The sequence below is a fragment of the Neophocaena asiaeorientalis genome, unplaced genomic scaffold, assembly GCF_003031525.2.
Source record: "Neophocaena asiaeorientalis asiaeorientalis breed wild unplaced genomic scaffold, Neophocaena_asiaeorientalis_V1.1 scaffold186, whole genome shotgun sequence".
NCBI classification, from domain to species: domain Eukaryota; kingdom Metazoa; phylum Chordata; class Mammalia; order Artiodactyla; family Phocoenidae; genus Neophocaena; species Neophocaena asiaeorientalis.
The window spans coordinates 644437-665797 of record NW_020172504.1 but is presented as its reverse complement, the minus strand read 5'-3'; the positions used below and the strand labels follow the sequence as shown (position 1 = coordinate 665797).

At 35.9% G+C, this 21361-nt stretch overlaps 1 protein-coding gene across 1 annotated transcript in view; it reads right to left on the bottom strand.

Moving 5' to 3' along the window:
• Positions 1–13269: 13269 nt before the first annotated feature.
• LOC112395172 (charged multivesicular body protein 1b-2-like) overlaps positions 13270–21361 on the bottom strand; it is a 28701-nt gene continuing 20609 nt past the window's right edge. The window contains 7 exon segments of the mRNA XM_024738223.1: positions 13270–13707; positions 14119–14133; positions 14135–14192; positions 17103–17146; positions 20369–20475; positions 20562–20631; positions 21015–21161. Of these exon segments, the coding sequence (XP_024593991.1) occupies positions 13663–13707; positions 14119–14133; positions 14135–14192; positions 17103–17146; positions 20369–20475; positions 20562–20631; positions 21015–21161 (486 nt within the window). The 3' untranslated portion in view covers positions 13270–13662.

Below are 21361 nucleotides of genomic sequence, written 5' to 3'. Positions count from 1 at the left end.
TCCTTCTTGAGCCTCCCTCCCACCATCCCTATCCCACCCTCTAGATGGTCACAAAGCACCGAGCTGATCTCCCTGTGCTATGCAGATGCTTCCCACTAGCTATCTATTTTACATTTAGTAGTGTATATATGTCAATGCCACTCTCTCACTTTGTCCCAGCTTACCCTTCCCCTCCCTGTGTCCACAAGTCCATTCTCTATGTCTACAACTTTACTCCTGCCTTGCAACTTGGTTCATCAGTACCATGTTTTATTTTGTTTTGTTTTGTTTAGATTCCATGTATATGCATTAGAATACAGTATTTGTTTTTCTCTTTCTGACTTACTTCACTTTGTATGACAGACTCTTTGTCCATCCACCTCACTACAAATAACTCAATTTCGTTTCTTTCTATGGCTGAGTAATATTCCATTGTATATATGTGCCACATCTTCTTTATCCATTCATCTGTTGATGGACACATAGGTTGCTTCCATGTCCTGGCTGTTGTAAATAGTGCTGCAATGAACATTTTGGTACATATCTCTTTTTGAACTATGGTTTTCTCAGGGTATATTCCTAGTAGTAGGATTGCTGGGTCTTATGGTAGTTCTATTTTTAGTTTTGTAAGGAACCTCCATAGTGTTTTCCATGGTGGTTGTATCAATTTACATTCCCACCAACAGCAGAGGAGGGTTCCCTTTTCACCACACCCTTTCCAGCATTTATTGTTTCTAGATTTTTTTGATGATGGCCATTCTGACCGGTGTGAGGTGATACCTCATTGTAGTTTTGATATGCATTTCTCTAATAATTAGTGATGTTGAGCATATTTTCATGTGCCTCTTGGCCATCTGTATGTCTTCCTTGGTGAAATGTCTATTTAGGTCTTCTGCCCGTTTTTTAATTGGATTGATTTTTTGACATTGAGCTCCATGAGCTGTTTGTATATTTTGGAGATTAATCCTTTATCTTCTGTTTCCTTTGTAAATATTTTCTCCCATTCTGAGGGTTGTATTTTTGTCTTGTTTATGGTTTCCTTTGCTGTGCAAAATCTTTTAAGTTTAATTAAGTCCCATTTGTTTATTTTTGTATTTATGGGTATGTTCACCTTCAGTTGACACATGAAGAAACTGAGGCACAGAGGTTAGATAACACTTTGTCAATGTGTTAAGCATGTTACATGGATCACCTCCCTTAGTCTTCTCAATGACCTTTTGTAGACCTTTATGGTAGGTAATACAATTATTCACATTTTACAGTACAGATAAAGACATTGAAGCACAAAGAGCTTCAGTGATTTGCCTACGGTCACCTTGTAGCAAGTGCCAGTCTGGTTTAAGAGCCTTGTGCTTAAAAATTATGTCATATATTGATTGTCTCTCTAATAAGAGTACAAATGGAGTCTTCCCTTTGGGAATAGGAGATAAGGATTGAAGAAGAAACACCCAGTATTAGGGAAGGGGTGGGTGGGTTATAAACCTACTTTGGGCAAGCCAACTCTTGGTAAAATTGTGAATACAGTTTTTCTTTGTTGCTTCCTGACATCTCCCTCCACAATAGGCCCCCAGCACCAATCAAGACTCATTTACATAGGCCCTACTCTCTAAAGCTCAAGGAGGTGGTAAAACAGTTTCTACAACATGGGGTCTCAATCCTCATTGGCTAGGTGGGACTCTTTATTTATTTTTAAATTCATTTATTATTTATTTATTTATTGGCTGCATTGGGTCTTTGTTGCTACATGTGGGCTTTCTCTAGTTGAGGAGAGAGGGGGCTACTTTTCGTTGCAGTGCACAGGCTTCTCATTGTGGTGGCTTCCCTTGTTGCGGAGCATGGGCTCTAGGCACGTGGGCTTCAGTAGTTGTGGCAGACGGGCTTAGTTGCTCTGCAGCATGTGGGATCTTCCCAGACCAGGGTTCGAACCCGTGTCGCCTGCATTGGCTGGCGGATTCTTAACAACTGTCCCACCAGGGAACTCCTAGGTGGGACTCTTTAAGCATTACATTAAATTGGTGAAATTTAGTTTCAATTTTTAAGCTTTCCAGGTGATTCTAATGTGTAGTCAGTGTTCAGAACAAATGTTCAGTCTTGGCTGCACATTGAAATCATCGAAAGCTTTTAAAAATTACCCAAGTGTCCAACCTCCAGGAATTCTGAAGTAACTGGTCTGGAGTTTGACCTTGACTCTGGGATTTCTATAAGCTCCCAAATGATACTAATGTAGATCCATGATTGAAAATCACAGATCTAGAGTTAGAAGACCTGAGATATACTACAGGCTCGGCTCCATCATTTAGTAGCTTGGGCTAATAACTTAATCTCACTGACATAGTTTCTTCATCTTAAAAATAGAGGAAAAAATAATACTTTCTGGGTTTATTCTGAGAATTAAATGAGATATGCCTTGTAATGGGTCACTATCTGGCACGTTTACGACTATAAAAACAGCTATAATAATAAGCTACTATGCAGGATAAAAACTATCTGATAAACTAAATCCTACTAAGGAAATGGTTCTCAAACTTTAGCATGCATCAGAATCACCTGCAGGCTTGTTAAAACACAGATTGCCTCTCCCCACCCATTCTTTAGGTCTAGGGTGGGACCAATAATTTGTTTTTGTAACAAGTTCCCAGGAGATGCTGCTGCTGCTGGTTTGAGTATTGCACTTTTAGAACCACTGTTTGAGCTTTAACAGTTTAAGTTTCCCCTTCAAAAGAGTATTGATGCTTTAATACACCCCAAGGATATTATTATGGTGGAACTTAAGATACTTCAGTTGACAGTAGGGACATATTCTGGGGCAGGAGACATCCTTGTAGGAAGCTGACTATTCCATTTCATTTTTAAAATTTTAACTTTTTTTTTTTTTTACTTTGGGGTATAGTTTTACAGTGTTGTGTTACTTTCTGCTGTACAGTGAAGTGAATCAGCTATATATATACATATATCCCCTCTTTTTTGGATTTCCTTCCCATTTAGGTCACCACAGCATTGAGTAGAGTTCCCTGTGCTATACAGCACATTATCATTAGTTATATATTTTATACATATTAGTGTATGTATGTCAATCCCAATATCCCAATTCATCCCACGCCCCCTTTCCCCCCTTGGTGTCCATATGTTTGTTCTCTACGTCTGTGTCTATTTCTGCCTTGCAAACAGGTTCATCTGTACCATTTTTCTAGATTCCATAATTTTAAGGTGAGTCCTTGTCAGCTTCTCTGCTGTTTTCCAAAGCAATGGACAGATCAGAGGCTGCTCTCAATGGGATTTTTGTAACAGAGTAGAGGAAGCTTTGGAAATTGTTTTTTCTTTCTAGCACTATTTAATGAGAGCTGCCCTTTCCATCCCTTCACATTCCCCTTTAATTTGGAAACCGTGCTGTTAAAATGACACACATTTATGGAAGGATTAAATTCATGTCTGAAAGTATGTTAAGGCTTGTAAAACACATCAAGATGGTTGGGATATGACTATTTCCCACGGAAAAGTGTCAGAGAAATTATGTTTTCCAGTATGACTGGGGTGATTATGACAAATAGACCAAAGATGGCAAATTTGTGCCCCAGTCTTGACGGCTACTGAGGTCCTCATTTCTGTGAGAGATGACACACTCTGAGATCAATGGGGAATTTGGCAAAGCTTGTCTTCAGCATACTCTTCCCACCTCTCCTTCTAGTGACTAACCAGTCCTGGCTTCCTAATTCTCCGACACTCTATTTCTGAGCAGTGGGCATTATCCATGTTAAACCTCACCCAAGCCAATGCCTCTTTTTGACTTAATTTCTATTTCTCTAATATCTGGCTATGCTGAATTTAGATACAGATATTCAATATGAGTATGTGAATGGCTCATACTGCTTAATGGGATATTTATTTCAAGGAATTTGTATGAAAAGAAGCAGCTCAAAGGAATGCATCAAATAGTGGAAAGCGAGGCATTGTGACTGATGGCAGAGTTTTGTTTGTTTGATTTGTTTTTCTTAAAGTTTTTTTTTTGATGTGGACCATTTTTAAAGTCTTCATTGAATTTGTTACAATATTGCTTCTGTTTTATATTTTGGTTTTTTGGCTGCAAGGTATGTGGGATTTTAGCTCCCCAACCAGGGATCGAACTCACATCCCCTGCATCGGAAGGCAACATCTTAACCACTGGACTGCCAGGGACGTCCCTGTTTTGTTTTCAATATGTGTGTGACATGGTGGGGGTGGGGGACTTTGAAACTTTTCTCACATATTCTCTCCATCCTTGGGAGCAGGTAAGATAATTTGCTTGCTAGGTGGTATTTGGGCAATAGGGGCCAATATTCTCTAAAGAGAAAAGAAAGTGGGGGAGAATCCTTGAACCTTAGGACCACAGGTTGGTGGGTTTGACATGGAGAGATCACTCAATATCTTTGCCTCCAGATACTCTTCTATGAAACAAAGTTAATAATATCCTGCCCTGCTTTCTTCTTTCAGGGTTGTGAAAACGAATCTTTCATGGTACATGTGAAAGCATCCTGTAAATTAGTAGGTGTTAGAGAAATTAAAGTTTTTGAATAATGATTATGATGCTGAAAAAATAATAATAAATCCTTGCCATATGAGTTTTAACAAATAAGATATCAACTAATTTGGAGGGGCCAGAAAACAATAGGTTGAATGTTAGTAAATTTTTCACTCTAGAAAAGTTATACTGAATTAATTTAAAAGTGCTTTTATTGATGCAAATTAATTTTAAAAAATTATCATTCCTCATATCCTAGAGCCAAGAAAGCCCACTGATTTGATGTGGATATAGCATATTTTCCAGGCATGTCCTTCTCTAGGTCTCAATGTCCCCATCTGTTCCATGAGGAGGAGGCCCAGACATTCATAGATAGCATGGTTTTCTGGGTATTCACAGGGAGGAAAGAAGCCCAAGATAAAGAAGGCTGCCACCGTAGCCTCCTCTCCTGTCCAGTAGGGGTAGCCCGAGGGCCAGAGAAGAAACAGTGACCCTTTGTAGAGGTCTGTACTCTGGAAGGAATCTACATGGAGAACCCTGAGCAGCTCACTACTGCCCCCTCCCAGTGAGCTGCTTTCAGTGGAAGATTCACAAGTTCTAAAGACACTCCAGGACAGTGAAACAGTGGTCCACACTGGCTCAAAGCTCCAGGCAGTAAGTATGAAATGATTGCTCAATCAATAGCAAATATTCCAAGGTCTTGAAATAATCCAGGATCACTTCTCTTTGAATCATCCACTGGGTAAAAGAAGCAGCTAATTTACAGGAGAGCCTCCCAGCCCTCGGCCACCATGTCCCAGTACTGAATTAAATGAGTAGAGACTGTTCATGCAGAGGCTTAACACAATGAAACTGTGTGTTCAACCTCAAAGGCCCTAACAGCCTGCCATCCTCAGAAAAGTAGTGACTCCTAGCTGGTCAGACTCAGCTTCCATGATTATCCAGCACAACTTGTTCCAGGTGAAAAAGCAAAGGGCTGCAAAGAAGAGACGATCATCTCTGCATAAGGTGGGCATCAAGAGTAGTTCCATTGTTGCACTGGGGCTTAATTTAGGGAATGAGGTTGGTCAAGTGGGTAACAGAGGACCTGTTTCTAAAATTTTTATCTCCACATAATCAAGAATAGGGATGCTTCAGACAGGGATAGCCTTATAAATAGATGCATTATAACCTCCCACTGAAAAATATCTTCTTGTAAGCCTTGCAATCATGCCCCAGATTCTACTGGCAGCGCTTGTGTTAAGCAGTGCTTGTGTTAAGCATTGCCGTCTTCCTAAGGCCTTAAAATGGAAAGCAGTGATTAAGAGCCAAGTTTCCAATTGGGACTCAGCTATTTACTAACTCTTCATCCTAGGTAAGTTGCTTAATTTCTCTAAAGTTGTTTCCTCATCTTAAAAACGGGTAAAGAATGGTATCTTCCTCTAAGGGTTGTTGTGATGATTATAGAGATAATATTATTAAGTGCTTGGCACATGGAAAATGTTTTTTAAAATGGTAGATGTTATTATTACCTAAAATCCAAATTCTCTTGTAGGAGAGTTCCCAAAGTCTCCATGAGTGAGTTTGGCTGATGCCTCCTTTTCAGAGACAGTTTGGTAGAGTGTAAACACAATGGGCTTTGGATTCAGATGTGGGATTAAATCTGGGCTCTCTCACCCTAGCTCTGAGACTCCGACTACGTTACTTTACCTGTCTGAGCTTCAGGCCCAGTCTGTTGTAAAATGGGGATTAACATCTCACTTTATGGGACTGCTGTGAGAATTATGAGATATTTGTGACATGCCTGGTACATAGTAAGTGCTCATGTCAATTCCTTCTTAGGAAAGCAATGGTCTCTGACACATGATGAGAGGGAGGGTGCTGAAAGTAGGGTGATGGGTGTTAAAAGGAAAGCCAGGAAACGAAACAAATTTATGCCTTCTGGGCTTGACCTGAGATTTGAGTACTCCACTATCAAGATAATGGAAAAGGTGTAAGGACCTAGTGACATAAAAATGTTAGTACACCATAATAAAAAATAAGTGACATGGTATAAGCATACATGGGCTTAAGGGTCAATGTACAGGACAGGGCATTTAAGGTGTTTCCCATTCTCACTGTATCCTTCTGAGGGTTTCCTTATCCTTTGGTGACCATCCCATTTAGTAGCATATAAAGGGCTTGTCAATTGGCATGAAAACTTTGCCCAGTAGGGGGCCTAGAGAGATGGTAACTGGCTGAGTCCATCAGATCCTCTCTTGAATTTGGTAGTGAGAAAGGAGGATTAGGGACATGGAAAACAGGAAAAGATTGGTTATGGCAATTATGGGTGCTGATTGAAGCCATAGAAACAGGCAGAGTAAGCTGATAATGGTGATCACCAAATGCTGTAACGTTAGGGGCAGGAGAAACATAATAGTTTCTGAGGGGAACTTTTAGTAGAGGTATTGATAATCCATCTCTCTTATTAGACTGCTAGAGCTACTGTTGTATCTTGAATATGTAAAGTTCCAGTTACCTGTGAGGCCTGGTTGTATGGTTATCAAAATGGTGTACTGACCTCTGTATTTCTCTACATATTTTTATAATAAATCCTCTTTAGCAGACATGATCTAAGCTTATCTACATTCCTTGCAAACTAAAAGAACTTAAATATTTTGGTGTGAATTTCAGCCCTGCCACTTACTAATTTCTTCACCTGTAAAATGGAAGTGACAATTAAAAGAGTTAGGAGCATTTAGAATAGTGCTTGGCATATAGCAAATATTCAAAAAGTGTTAATTAAATTACTATCATCACTACTTTGGACAAGACCTGAATTTTTGTTATCTGTAAAATGGGATTATATTCACTTTATGAGGTTGTTGAGGGGATTAAATGAAGTAACAGGTAAAACAGTAATAGTTATATACCCGGTACTTAATATATGTTGGTTATCATTTCCCTCCCCTCAAAAAAAAAAACCTCTAAATATTTTGAATCATTGAGCATCCATCTGGGCAGTATAAGTAAAGACAAGTTTGGGCCTTGTGCATAGTAAGTGCTGAAAAAATAGTTATTTAATGTGAAAATTTCCTACTTCAATGAGTGTTGCCATTTTGAACCTCTTTCTCACTCTCTAATCTCACACACGTCAGAAGAATTGGGGTGTCTCAGATGTAGTTCTACTTGGAGATTTATAGCAACAGGAAGGTTTTTCCATAGGGTCGACCTTCTTGGTCAGTTAAAAGGAAGCAGGAGGTTGGGCTAAAGGAAGCAAGAGGGAGTAGATATGGGGATATATGTATATGTATAGCTGATTCACTTTGTTATAAAGCAGAAACTAACACACAATTGTAAAGCAATTATACTCCAATAAAAATATTAAAAAAAAAGAAGCAAGACAATTTCAAGTCCTTTACAAGTAGAATGCTGTTGCTATATTCACCGGAGCTAAGTAATGCCTCTTCTTTATGAAGCTTACAATGGGTGTAACATGAATGGGAATAATGAATTTAGCTTTCGATTTTCTTTCTTCTGTAAATAGGCAATTCCACCTGGAGGGCCTCAAAAAGGCATAATGAGCTGGGAAATCTCTATAGATTTTTGTAATTGGAAATCTTTCTTTTCTTCTCATTACTTGGAAAAGTATCTTCCATCATCTTTCATTTAACCCCAGAATGGCTCTTAGACTTTGTTTGATTGAATCTAAATAAGAAATTATCAAGATTCCATATAATTGTTACTTCAAACCCAAATCCCTTTATAGAAGTAACATAAAATCACTGTGCGATGTTTTCCAAAAGTTTTAATCTTTTTCCTGCCAATGATTTCATGTCATTTTGATAAAGCAAAAGCTAAACATATCAAGCTCTGGCATGATCAAGTTTGAGTAAGATTTCTAAGAAATGGACACAGCATCATTTTATGAACCTTCACTTGGAACATGGGACCCAACTTTATTTTAATGACCAAGCAAGACATTGAATGAAGACATTTTTTCCTTCCCTAGGTTAGAGAACAAACATTAAACAGAATAAGTTATTTTACTAGGCATAAATTTTCCTTTAACATTCTATTTGGACTTTTCTAACTGAAGGCTGGAAGGCTTTTACCTGTCTGGCAGATGAAATAACTCATGAGTTAGTGGTTAATATATAAATTATTAAGCACCACAGGCACAACAGTCATTTATTTGTAGTGAGGTACTTTCAAGAACTTTGTACCTGCTAGTACAGTAGAGAAGTAGTATACTGACAAGAATATAGACAGTATCATCAGTAGGTAGTAGGCTGGATAGATTTTATTCTTGTAATTTTAGTCAAATGATTTTGACCAATATATATTTTTGCTTGGGAGCATTTCCCAGTGTGGAAGATGAAAAGCTTGATTATGAATACAACTTAGTTAACTTTGCAACAAATTGATTCCATTTGTTAACTTATGGAAAAACGGCTATGATTTCCAAACTGAAATAAAATCATATTTTTCTGATAGCTCAAACTGCAGAAGAAAGAAATAGGAGAAGAACCAATCTTCACCTAGAACACCTATTTGTCTCAGGATGAACTACCCTCTAGTCAAGAATTTGATTAGTTGCTTTCACTGTCTCAGCAATAAAATCAGAAAATTATATATTGGGAATAGAATGTAGATGAGGTATAACAAGGCTTCTCTTGTAATTCCAGTTAGAATCCAGTATAGTACAGTGCCATGAACACTGAATTTGAAGTCAGACATATCAGTAATAAAATCCAAGCTCTGTTTCTCAGTTGCTGTATGACTCTTCACCATCTACTTCAACTATCAGCCTATTTCCTGTTCTCTAAAAATTGGGATAACAATCATCCAACTGCTCACAGGATTTTGAGGATTAAATAAACCACAGTATATCAAAGTACCCAGAACCATTCCTAACACATAGTAGATGCCCAACAAATGTGGTAGATCTGAACCTCTCTGGTCTCCTCTTCTGTAAAATGAGTTATGGGGTGGATTAGATGTTCTCTAGCTCTCCTGAGACAAAAGACTCTAAGACTCATAACATCTTAATACTGCATTTAGCAATCTTTTGGGTGAATAGTAGAAAACAGAAAAGAATGGAGGTAATGTACTGTACTACAGCAACTCACTTCAGTTTATGCAACCAATGTACTCTAAAAAGATTTGTAGAAGGGGAATATAAGGCCCAAATGGCGGTAAGAGAATTATTTAAGTTAGAAGTCAGTATCAGAGCTAGAGCTAGAAATCCAAATCAATCACTGTAGATCAGATCTGGGGCTTTTTCCTCTACAGTCTACACTAGAGCCAATTTAAGACTCTCTTGGAACAGTTATTTACTAACAGTTATTTACTAACTTGAGCAAATCCACCGAAAACTACGCTAGGTTTGTCTTTGGCAACCTATCAATCCTTTTCTTATTTTCTTTATAGATAACTAGTACCCTTAAGACTCTCTTCAGATAGTCCATCCAGATGTCCTTTCCCATAACTTTCTAAATTGTAAAGCAAACTCATCTCTCATCATAATTTACCTGTTCTATCTCCTATTTGTTTATTTGTAGCAATGACTGGTAATAAATTAGCAGTTAAAATAATCCAGCCCACAATGCTTACATAAGAAAGTGGAAAATTTTAGGCATTGAGGCATATAGGAGCAGGGATATAATTTTTGTCAGGGGTCCTTTTTAAGATTGCTTTAAATAATAGCCACATCGTCTAAAGGGTGAAGGTGCAGCAAAATGTTTCTGAGCTTTTAACCTTATACATTTTACCAAATGATATAATCAAATACTTAGAAAAAAATCTGGAGAAAAGTAGATTGATAGGGAACTAAAACTGAAGGTAAATGAAAGGTGCTGTGATGTCTACTTTTCATGATAGTATAGTTTGATGTGTTATACTTTTCAATGATTGAATCACTTATCAAAGTAGAAATATAACTTGTACTAACAAGGTAAGAAAGAGTTCACAGTTTGTGGGGCTCTTGGTCTAAGAACAAATTGTAAGAAAGAAAAATTTATTATAAGATAATAAATGAATCCAAAAGCAAAACTTTGTGTCTATCAGAGAACAATAGTTTTAAAAGACAAATCTGATTCGGTTGTTAAATAAAACTATGAGCAGTTATCTTTAGATCAGAGTCATTTATATTTCTAGATGTAAGTAAGCCATATTTGCAATTTAACAATTTGCATTAAAGTCAAAAAAGAAAAAAAAAGCTACAATTCCCACCAATGGAAAATAAGAAAACTCTATTTCACAGATATTTTAGTCTGTAATAATCTCTTCTATGCTTCTCTGGGATGTTCCAAATGTAAATAAACTTACCCTTTAAGTAGAAAAGACAAAGCATCAATGATAAACAAAATGGAAGATTACCACATTGAAGTCACATCATATAGTCAAATTATGAATTACCAAGAAAGTTAAATAGGTTTAACCCAAACATAGCAAAAAAGTAATTTCTCATTTCATTAACCAGTGAAAATAATCTTCATTTATACATGCTCTCTTTTACAATAGGAAACATCACATATGAATTGTGAGTACTTAGCAAAAAAACGAATCGATGGAAAAAGGATTAATCTCCAAAATATATAAACAGCTCATCCAGCTCAATATTAAAAAAAACAAACAACCCAATCCAAAACTGGGCAGAAGACCTAAATAGACATTTCTCCAAAGAAGACATACAGATGGCCAAGAAGCACATGAAAAGCTGCTCAACATCACTAATTATTAGAGAAATGCAAATCAAAACTACAGTGAGGTATCACTTCACACCAGTTAGAATGGGCATCTTCAGAAAATCTACAAACAACAAATGCTGGAGAGGGTGTGGAGAAAAGGGAACCCTCTTGCACTGTTGGTGGGAATGTAAATTGATATAGCCACTATGGAGAACAGTATGGAGGTTCCTTAAAAAATTAAAAATATAATTACCATATGACCCAGCAATCCCACTACTGGGCATATACCCAGAGGAAACCATAATTCAAAAAGACACATGCACCCCAATGTTCATTGAAGCACTATTTACAATAGCCAGGTCATGGAAGCAACCTAAATGCCCATCAACAGACGAATGGATAAGGAAAATGTGGTACATATATACAATGGAATATTACTCAGCCATAAAAAGGAACAAAATTGGGTCATTTGTAGAGACATGGATGGATCTAGAGACTGTCATACAGAGTGAAGTAAGTCAGAAAGAGAAAAACAAATATCATATATTAATGCATATATGTGGAACCTAGAAAAATGGTACAGATGAACCAGTTTGCAGGGCAGAAATAGAGACACAGATGTAGAGAACAAACGTATGGACACCAAGGGGGGAAAGCGGCGGGGGGGTGGGGGTGGCAGTGTGATGAATTGGGAGATTGGTATTGACATATATACACTAATATGTATAAAATGGATAACTAATAAGAATCTGCTGTATAAAAAAAGAAATTAAATTAAATTTAAAAATTAAAAGAAAAAGAGCCTCCATAATTGCACTTTGAACGAAGAATGCCTAAACAGACGTGTTCTTAATAGAATTTCATGAAATACTGGCATTCTTTCATGGACCAATCATACATTAAGTAAGGAAAAACACTTTACCTACTTAACCTAGATTAGTAGTACACTTTCTAAAATCTAACTTGGTCACTTCTCCACATTTGAGACTGCTACATCAGAAAAGTGCAGGCATATGTTAATTTGTTCATCTTAGTTGGGTAAAATATAGATATTCCTGGGGAGATGGCAAGTAGTACAGCTGGTCATCAAATACTTTCCCCCAAGAATCCTGGCCTTCAAGAGTCTAGTCTTCTTTACAATCTTATGAGTTTTCTGCCCACCGTGTATGTTATGCTCCTGACCTCCATTAGGCTGGAAGTTATTTGCATAGCTGGGCAAAACATTTTATTCCAATTTATTTATTTTCCACTTTATTTCTTCCAGTTATGAGAGTTGTTTAAGATAAAAGAATGAACACATTTAACCAGGACTTATAGTACAGTTGACCCCTGAACAACACAGGTTTGAATTGTGTGGGTCCACTTATACACAGATTTTTTTCAATAAACACTACAGTACTACACAACCTGTGTTTTGTTGAATCTGCGAATGTGGAACCACAGATACAGAGGGCCAGCTATAAAGTTATATGCAGATTTTCAACTGCAAAGGGGGCTTGAAACCCATAACCTCTACGTTGTTCAAGGATCAACAAAGTTGTAACTTGAGTTGGTTCAATTTTGTTGTTATTTTTTGTTGGTTGGTTTAAAAACACTGGCCAAGATTTTTGAAAACCAATCAACAATTCTGTGAGAAATGTAAATGATGTTAAGGCCATGCAAATTAATCTCCTTTTAAAATACAACCTAACAAGGGTTGAGTGCAAATTGGGTAATCATTAAAAATGTTTCACTTTCATTTAAAAGTATGAAATGTTGAATTTCTTGGTGAGTCTTAACAGTGATATTTACCAAAGAGAAAAATATTTAATGAGCAAACCTTAATTTCTTTGATTTAATTTTGCAGATTTTTTATCAATGAAAATATTTTTTATTTAAGGAATTCAATTAATAGTCATTAAATTACTAGGTAAAGATTCTCATAGTAATCTAAATTTAAAAGTTGATGAATACAGATTAAAAGTCAACTGAATTTCTGCTTGAATACCAAAAACAAACATAAAACACAAAAAGTAGCACCGTCCATTGCATGATGCTAAATGAGGTGTTTTTGGTTATGTAAACATATTAAGTAAACATATTTTCCCTGTTTTTATTTTTATGTATCACATGTGAATGTAGACAGAGATTTAAAACTACCTTGAGTTAAAAAGAAACCAAAACTTTTATTCTATACTTTATTCTGTATAAAGTACTTTATTCTGTAGTACTTTGGTCCTAGATTTTTTAATGTAATTTTTGAGGAAGATATTTCATATACAACAAGTTAATGCTAGCTCAGTCTAAGACACCTACAAAAACCCATCTCTTGCACTTTTCAACATAATATACAAAACTGTAAAATCTGTCAAGGTGGAAACTCTCTGGAATTAAAGTACTGGAAAGTACAGCAAGGTAAAAGAAAGCATTATATACAAATAGTGTTAAGCATTCTGTAATGTATGGCATTCTTATTGTAATTGGAGTGAAACTTATCTATACATACACACAAAATATTTCAGAAGCCAGTGAAGTAAACAAAAGCGCTAGTTCTTTAAATTACACTTGATCACGCAGACGAGCAAGTCTCTGTGATAGTTCATCCTGGAGAAAGCAAAAATTAAAAGTCACAGGGCTGTGACAAATATAAATCACTAATATTTTAAATAGCTCATATTCAAATAAGATTTAAAATCTTGTCTCAAAAATTCACACAAAAATATTAAGAATTTACTTTTTTTAAACATTTCAAAATAAATGGAGAACTTAATAGAGCAGAAGGCTATGAAGGGGAACAAATTCAATTGTTAAATGAAATATGCATGCAATGTCCATCATTAAGGAGTTAAAGGCTAATTACATCTTGCTTATTTACGATGATGTCATATTATAGTAGAAAAATACTCTTTATAATAGATAAAAGGAGAATATATTTGCTTATATATACATATAAATACACATATATTTAATTCATTCATCAAGTTCATACAAATCAAGATAAAATCCAACTTCTACCTGTTCCATGGAAGTTAACACCTGTGCCAAAAGAAACTGTTTGACCTTGTGGTAGTTCCATACTGAGATCAAGGCTACAATTTTAAAATAATTAACATAAATGAATGTTAATATAAGCATTTTTCTCCTTATCTAATTATAACAAGCTTATAATTGTTATTATAAATTACAAAAACATTCTTATTGCAAATTTGAATATTCTTCCTAGCATTTTACCTTAATTTAAATAAACATAATACTGGTTCAATTTTATAGATGCAAATAGAACTTAAAAATATTCTGGGGACTTTCCTGGTGGTGCAGTGGTTAAGAATCCGCCTGCCAGTACAGGGGACATGGGTTCGATCCCTGGTCCTGGAATATCCCACATGCAGTGGAGCAACTAAGCCCCTGTGCCACAACTACTGAGCCTGCGCTCTAGAGCCCACACACCCAGAGCCGGTGCTCTACAACAAGAGAAGCCACTGCAATGAGAAGCCCTCGCATCACAACGAAGAGTAGCCCCCCAACGCTGCAACTAGAGAAAGCCCGTGCACAGCACAAAGACCCAATGCAGCCAAAAATAAATAAGTTAATTAATTCAAAAATACAAATTCTGGGCTTCCCTGGTGGTGCAGTGGTTGAGAGTCTGCCTGCTGATGCAGGGGACACGGGTTCGTGTCCTGGTCCGGGAAGATCCCACATGCCACAGAGCGGCTGGGCCCATGAGCCATGGCCGCTGAGCCTGTGCGTCCGGAGCCTGTGCTCCGCAACGGGAGAGGCCACAACAGTGAGAGGCCCGCGTACAGCAAAATAATAATAATAATAATACATATTCTGAATGTCCATCTTAGGATAAATGAATTACTAATTTTAAAGAGTTTTTGTTGAGCCCTAGTGGCAACCCCATGTGGATGATAATCTTATGATAGAAAAGTGAATAAAATATAGGATAATGATCTGGTCATCTGAACAAAAAGAAAGACCAAAACAATGGTTATCCAATGTACTGAATTTACTGGAGATTACTATATGTCTTCTACTGTAAAGAAAATTAATGTGCCAAAAAAAGATAAAACAGGCTAGACATATGTAGCCTCAGGATCAATATCCATATCTAACATTTGAGCTAACTACAAGTTCAGTGTTTAGATCCTGAGCTACCCTTGCTAGAAATCATTACTTGCATCTACCCATATAACTGAAGTTTAGAAAAGTTAAGTACACTTGCCCAAGATCACTCTAGTGACAGATAGGATTCAAATCCAGGTTTGTCTCCTTCCAAGGCCACGATTTTAATCTCCATTATAGATACTCCTGAGGATACAAACTACTCTTTCTGCCTGTCTCTAGACGAGTGTATGCCAACTCCAGTTTGAAAACACTACAGTGAATACAGTAACTTCGTCATTAGGAGATTCTAGAGACAGATTGTTATTTAAAAGGTAAAGATATAGTATACTAAAATTTTGCTATACTTAAACATCTATAAGGATGGGTATTTCGACATCAATGGTTCTACCTATTTCTACTGCTCCAGTCACCACCCATTATTGACAGAAGTAATCACTTGATTTTGGCTCCCTACACTCAAGGAACATTTGTCATTGTATGGAGGCATTTTTGGCTGTCACACCTGGGTGGGGAGGGGTGATATTACTTGTGGGTAGATGCCAGGGACACTACTAAACATCCTACATACATAGGACAGCCCCTAGGATTATTAGCCCAAAATGTCAACAGTGTCAAGTTTGAGAAATCCTATTCTAAATCTTATAAAAAAGTTGTCTACTGAACTTGATTTCCACTGAGAGTCAGTAAGGCTGTGATACGGCAATATTCGTTTTGAAAGACCTCCCTTGCTCTATTTTCAAGCCCAATCTTCTTATTTCGTCTTTGGTACAAAAAGAAACAAGTTCTTAGCCTCATATTAATAAAATGGAGTCTTTTTACACATGCCTTAGTCTCTCCTATAATACCTAAAAATCATCCTTCTTACTAACTCCTTGTTGGATATGGGCTATATTAGATACTAACAAAGCAAAATAGTGTACCACCTACCCTCTGGCCCTGTTCTCAAATATTGCAAACCTGATTTATTAACCTAGGTTTTAACCCACTAATGAGAGATACAACAGTGAACTAAAGAGCTGGTAACTAATTAAGTTCTTTCTAATTAGTTTCAACACTAGAATAATATTAATCAACTCTATTTTCCAGGTGTCTTTAAGAACCTTATTTCAACCTATTACTCTACCTTTGAAGATAAAGCATAAAACTTTAGTATCACCCAGTTTTAATCTTTATCTTTGAAAAAATATTTTTAATTCTTTACTATAATGTTCTCTTGAACTAAGTAAAATACCAGAGAATACTGATATAACATGACTTCTGTAGCACTGATAATATTACAGTCAAGTCATTCCCCTCAAACATGAAAAGCCTAAAATAAATAGCCTAACAGATACCCTATTTCTAATAGCTGGGCCAGAAAGGGTGTTAATTATTTACTTTTTTAAACAACAAATAACCATCTACAACAATGAAATGCTGCCATCTTTTGAACTCCTTGGATGTTTTGCACATATTGCTCAGTTTGCAGGACTCAAACTTGGCTTAAGACTTAATGGCCTGATCATAGTAGAATTCTTTTGGAAGATCCTATTAAAAACAATTAAACATTTGATATATGCTGAACACAAACGGTACAGAGGAAACTTTTTAAACACTCCTGCCTCCCTCAGTCACCTTCCTTCATTTCTTATCACACACTAACCGAATCTATCTCCAGAGATTTTTAAGAAAATACTAAGATGATTGGAACAAAGTCATATTTTTATGAGCATGACAAAGAGCTGGATGTTCTAAAGTTCCTTGAAGCACTAAATTCTAGGGTCAAAAACCTAACTCTGACCATTGGTGATATTTTTATCCACATTACATAATTGTAGGACTTGTAGATATTAAATCAAGATTATTTCAAAAGCATCTGAATAATTTCTTACCCAGCTTCATCTGCCATTTCTTGAAGCAGCATATCCACCTGGTTCTAGAATAAAAAAATAAGAATTTGTATTTGAATGGTATTTGCTTTTTGGGTAGTTTTTGCTTCTGACCTAGCTTTAAAAAGGGGGAACTGATCTACAGTTTTTAAAAGAAAGTTTTAAAAAAAATTTTTACCACCAGAGGGAGCTGAATTATCTCATAAAATGATTTATTTATGAATAATGTTAAATTATAAAGCCTTAAACTATGAGGTTATGTGAAAAATATTCACAGTGATATTCACATATAATTTGAATCTGAGTAATGTAGCTCTCTAATGGAGTGAACCAACTTTGCTCGTATTTAAAATGTAACAGACTTAAATTTTAGATTAATCATAACTGTCCTTTCTGCTAGTTGATGCAAATTTGATATTAAGGATTACTTTTTAAAGTATCTAGAGATGAATAAAATATAAGTATTGAGATATTTACAACAGTACAGGAGTTCTCAGGGAATAGAGTCCAATTAATTAAAAAAAACTTGTTTTTAACTTATTTAAAATATTTTGAACATACAGGTAGGAGCTCTAAGACATAGTTACAGCTCTACCACAAGGTGCCAAATTTTAAGCAAACCTCTAATAATGTTGTTGGGTCTTAGTCTCTCTTGTCTTTCATTCACCTTCAAAATATAAACAAGTTCAGAAAATAATAGATCAAATACTTCGGTGCATTTAGATTGTGTTGTTTTTACTTCATATCTAAAATACCATTATTTGTGTTTTCAAAATTTACTTAAATGGCATTATACTAAGTATACTATTTTGCAACTTGTTTTTTTTAATTCAACCTTATAAGATCTAATTATATTGAGATCTAGCGCTCTAGTTCATTAACTTTCACTCCTGTATAGTACTGTAATATAAAATACTCTCAACTGTATTTATCCATTTTATTTCTGGACATTTAGACATTTTCCTCTAATTTCTCCTGATTATAGACAATAGTGCAATGAACATTCTTATGTAGAAGTATGTTTATACACATGTAGGTCTTTTGTGTATAAATTTAAAAATAGAAGTACTAGGTTATAGGTCACATGCATTTTCATATACTCTGATTTATTCAACAAATATTAACTGAGCACCTACTTTATGCCAGATATCATTTTAAGTGTTAGGGATACATCAGTAAACAAAAATAATTAAAAATATCCCTGCCTTCATTAAGCTTACATTCTAGTGTGTGCACATGAAAGGGAGGGGCAAATAAAAACTTTTTAAATTATGTGGTTTATTAGAAGGTGATATGTACAATGCAGAAAAATAAAGCAGGGATGGTAGATAGGGAGTACAGCACTTGGTGGATGTGCCACTGGTGTACTTCTAAGTAGGATGATCTTAAAAGACCTCACTGAGAAAATGACATTTGAACAAAGAACTGAAGGAGGTGGGGGAGTGGGCAATGAGGATGAGTGCAAGACAGATGAAGAAGATTCAGGCAGAGGAACCTGCAAGTGAATGGCTTTGAGGAAGAAATGTACATGGTGTGTTTGAGAAATAACAAGGAAGCCAATATCTTAGTAGAGTGATGAGCAATAATAGGAGATAAGGTCAGAGAAGCAGGATGAGGCAGATCCTAGAGGGCACTATAGGCCACCATAAAGAATTTGGCTTTTATTTTGAGAGACATGCAGAGCCACTGAAGGGTTCTGAGCAGAAGAATGACATGATCTGACTTGTTTTATCAGGATTGCTCTGGCTGCTATGTTAAGAATGGACTGTAGACACTACCGCATTGCTTTTCCAAAGTGAATATGCTAATTTAAATTCTAATTACTCATTAGCAAGGTATGAGAATTTGGGCATCTAAGCATGCCCATTTCTGTTGTAAATTTTGGTTGACTCTTTATGAAAAATGTTTTGTATATACTTGAATATCCCCAGCACCTAGCACAATACCTGAAACAGGAGAAGGTGCTTAGCAAATGTTAGGTGAATGAATCTCAAGATTTTTCAGAGCTAAAAGGCATTTAGATATCATCAAATCCAACCCTACATTTTACAGTTATGAATACTGAGGCCCAAGGTAGTGAGTATCTTAAGGTCCCAAACTTAATTAGTGACAGAGTAGGGATTAGAAATCCAAGTGTCCTGACTTCAAGTCATTTTTCCAGTCCCCTTGTGTTTTCCTAATCTTGACCATAAAATCACCTAAGGTGCCTGAATAAGAATCAGAAACTCTAGGACAGTGCTTCTCAAAATCAGGGCATAAATATCACCTGTAAATCTTATTAAAATGATTCCAATTCAATATATCTGTGGATAGGGTCTGAATTTCTGCATTCCTAATAAGCTCCCAGATGATACAGATGTTCCTGATTTTTGCACCACACTTTGGGGAAGCAAGGCTCTGGAGGAGGTATAAACGTAATGACTAAATATATGCTCTCTATAAGACATATACACGAATACTTTCTTCTTAACTCTAAAACATGAATATAAGCTTGTTCTCTTATTATTTACCTCTTAGTGAAAGGCATCACCTTCAGTAAAATTCTGATGGATGGCTATTGATTTTTCTCCTAACCTGTTTTGTAAATTATCCATATTATCATCTTATGTAGTGATAACAAGTTTTTTATTTGATGAACTATGTGTAGGTGCTGGGATCAAAAAGAAGATTGGTAATGATATAAATCTTCTATTTTAATACTCAAGTTTCACAAAATCTTTATTTCTGGCTCACATGACATCCAAACTAGTTTCAAATTTAATTTTCTCTGTAGCACATCTCTAAGCTGCAGATGCAACAATATCCTAGAAAACATCCTAGTTTTCTGAAAAATAATTGATCTTATAATTTACTATTTGTTCATCTGTGATCTATGCCTAATAACATACCTAAAGAGTAGGCAGGAAGCAGAATATCTGCAATGAGATGACTTAACTGGGGTTAGGATAATACCTAATACCCACTGGCCTCAGTGAGTCCCTAGTTCAATGCTTTTATCAATAAGGACCACTGGCAGCAGGGCAGAATCAAGTTCCATACTCTCTAGACATGTGACCTATAATAATTCTTAGAACTTCAAAACAAGATAGGAAATGTCATCTTCTAACATGTCCTTAGGAATCCAGGGTCAGAGCATAACTTCCTACTTGCATTTTGGGGATACACCATGTTTACTTCACATTCTAGAGATGATTTAGGTTCACAAAGCCATTATATTTTGAACTTGGGTAATTTTTAAAAGTTAGTATAAGTAGAGAAACTATTCTTGCTTGTGGTGTTGTTAGGGTTGTAGTACTACTCATTGTGTCTTCCATTTGTTGCGTTTGAACATCCAGTGTTTCAAACTGCTGTTCAAATTTGTCCATCAGGGCAGAAATTTGCAAAAAGAAATATGGTCATAAGAAAAAAACTTACTCTGAAAAGATATTATCTGAACATCAATATATTTATTTATCTTTTTTACCTTTTCAAGGTTCATACTCCTCAATGTAGCATCCATAGACTTAACTACATCTGCCATGGACTTGGTTACCTATTGGGAGTATAAAAAAAAAGACTGAGAATCCTATAATATAAACAACCTCAAAATTTATGTAGTTTCTTATATTACTTGTAGATCATCTTATAAAATTTATCTACCGTTTCCTTAACAGTAAAAGTACACTATGTATTTCTGGTCTAGGCATCGACTATCTTTTATGTTTGACTATTCATTGGAAGACAACTAATTAGACCTTAGCTGAAAAGCCACTGCCAAAATCGGTTTCCTCAGTAAGCATTTTGACTATCTTTCTCCTGCCCAGGAAGGCGAGTACCTTTGTAACACTTTGCAGTAGATTTAGATTTCTGACAATTCTTAATATCTCCAATAACTTAAATCAAGAGTTCCTATTATTTACAGATATTAAGGCTTACCTTGCCCATTGTAACTGCAGTTTGAACTCTGGCTGCCACAGCATCAACCCTAGCACTCATTCTCAAGAAATTAATTGTTTGATTCTTCTGGCGGATTGCATTTTCAGCATGTATTCTTACAACTTCTGTATTGCCTTTCTGAATGGCCTGTTTTAAACACAGCAAAAGTAAACAGTGAAGACAAACACCAAAAGTAAATATAGGGAGCAAAAGTAGATATTTTAGAAAGAGGAAAACAATGCCCAACTAACATTTTTAATATTTAAGAGCTTTTACAATTAGTATTTTTAGGAAATAAAAGGAGAATTTATAGTCCTTTAATTTTTTATTTATGACTAAAAGATATA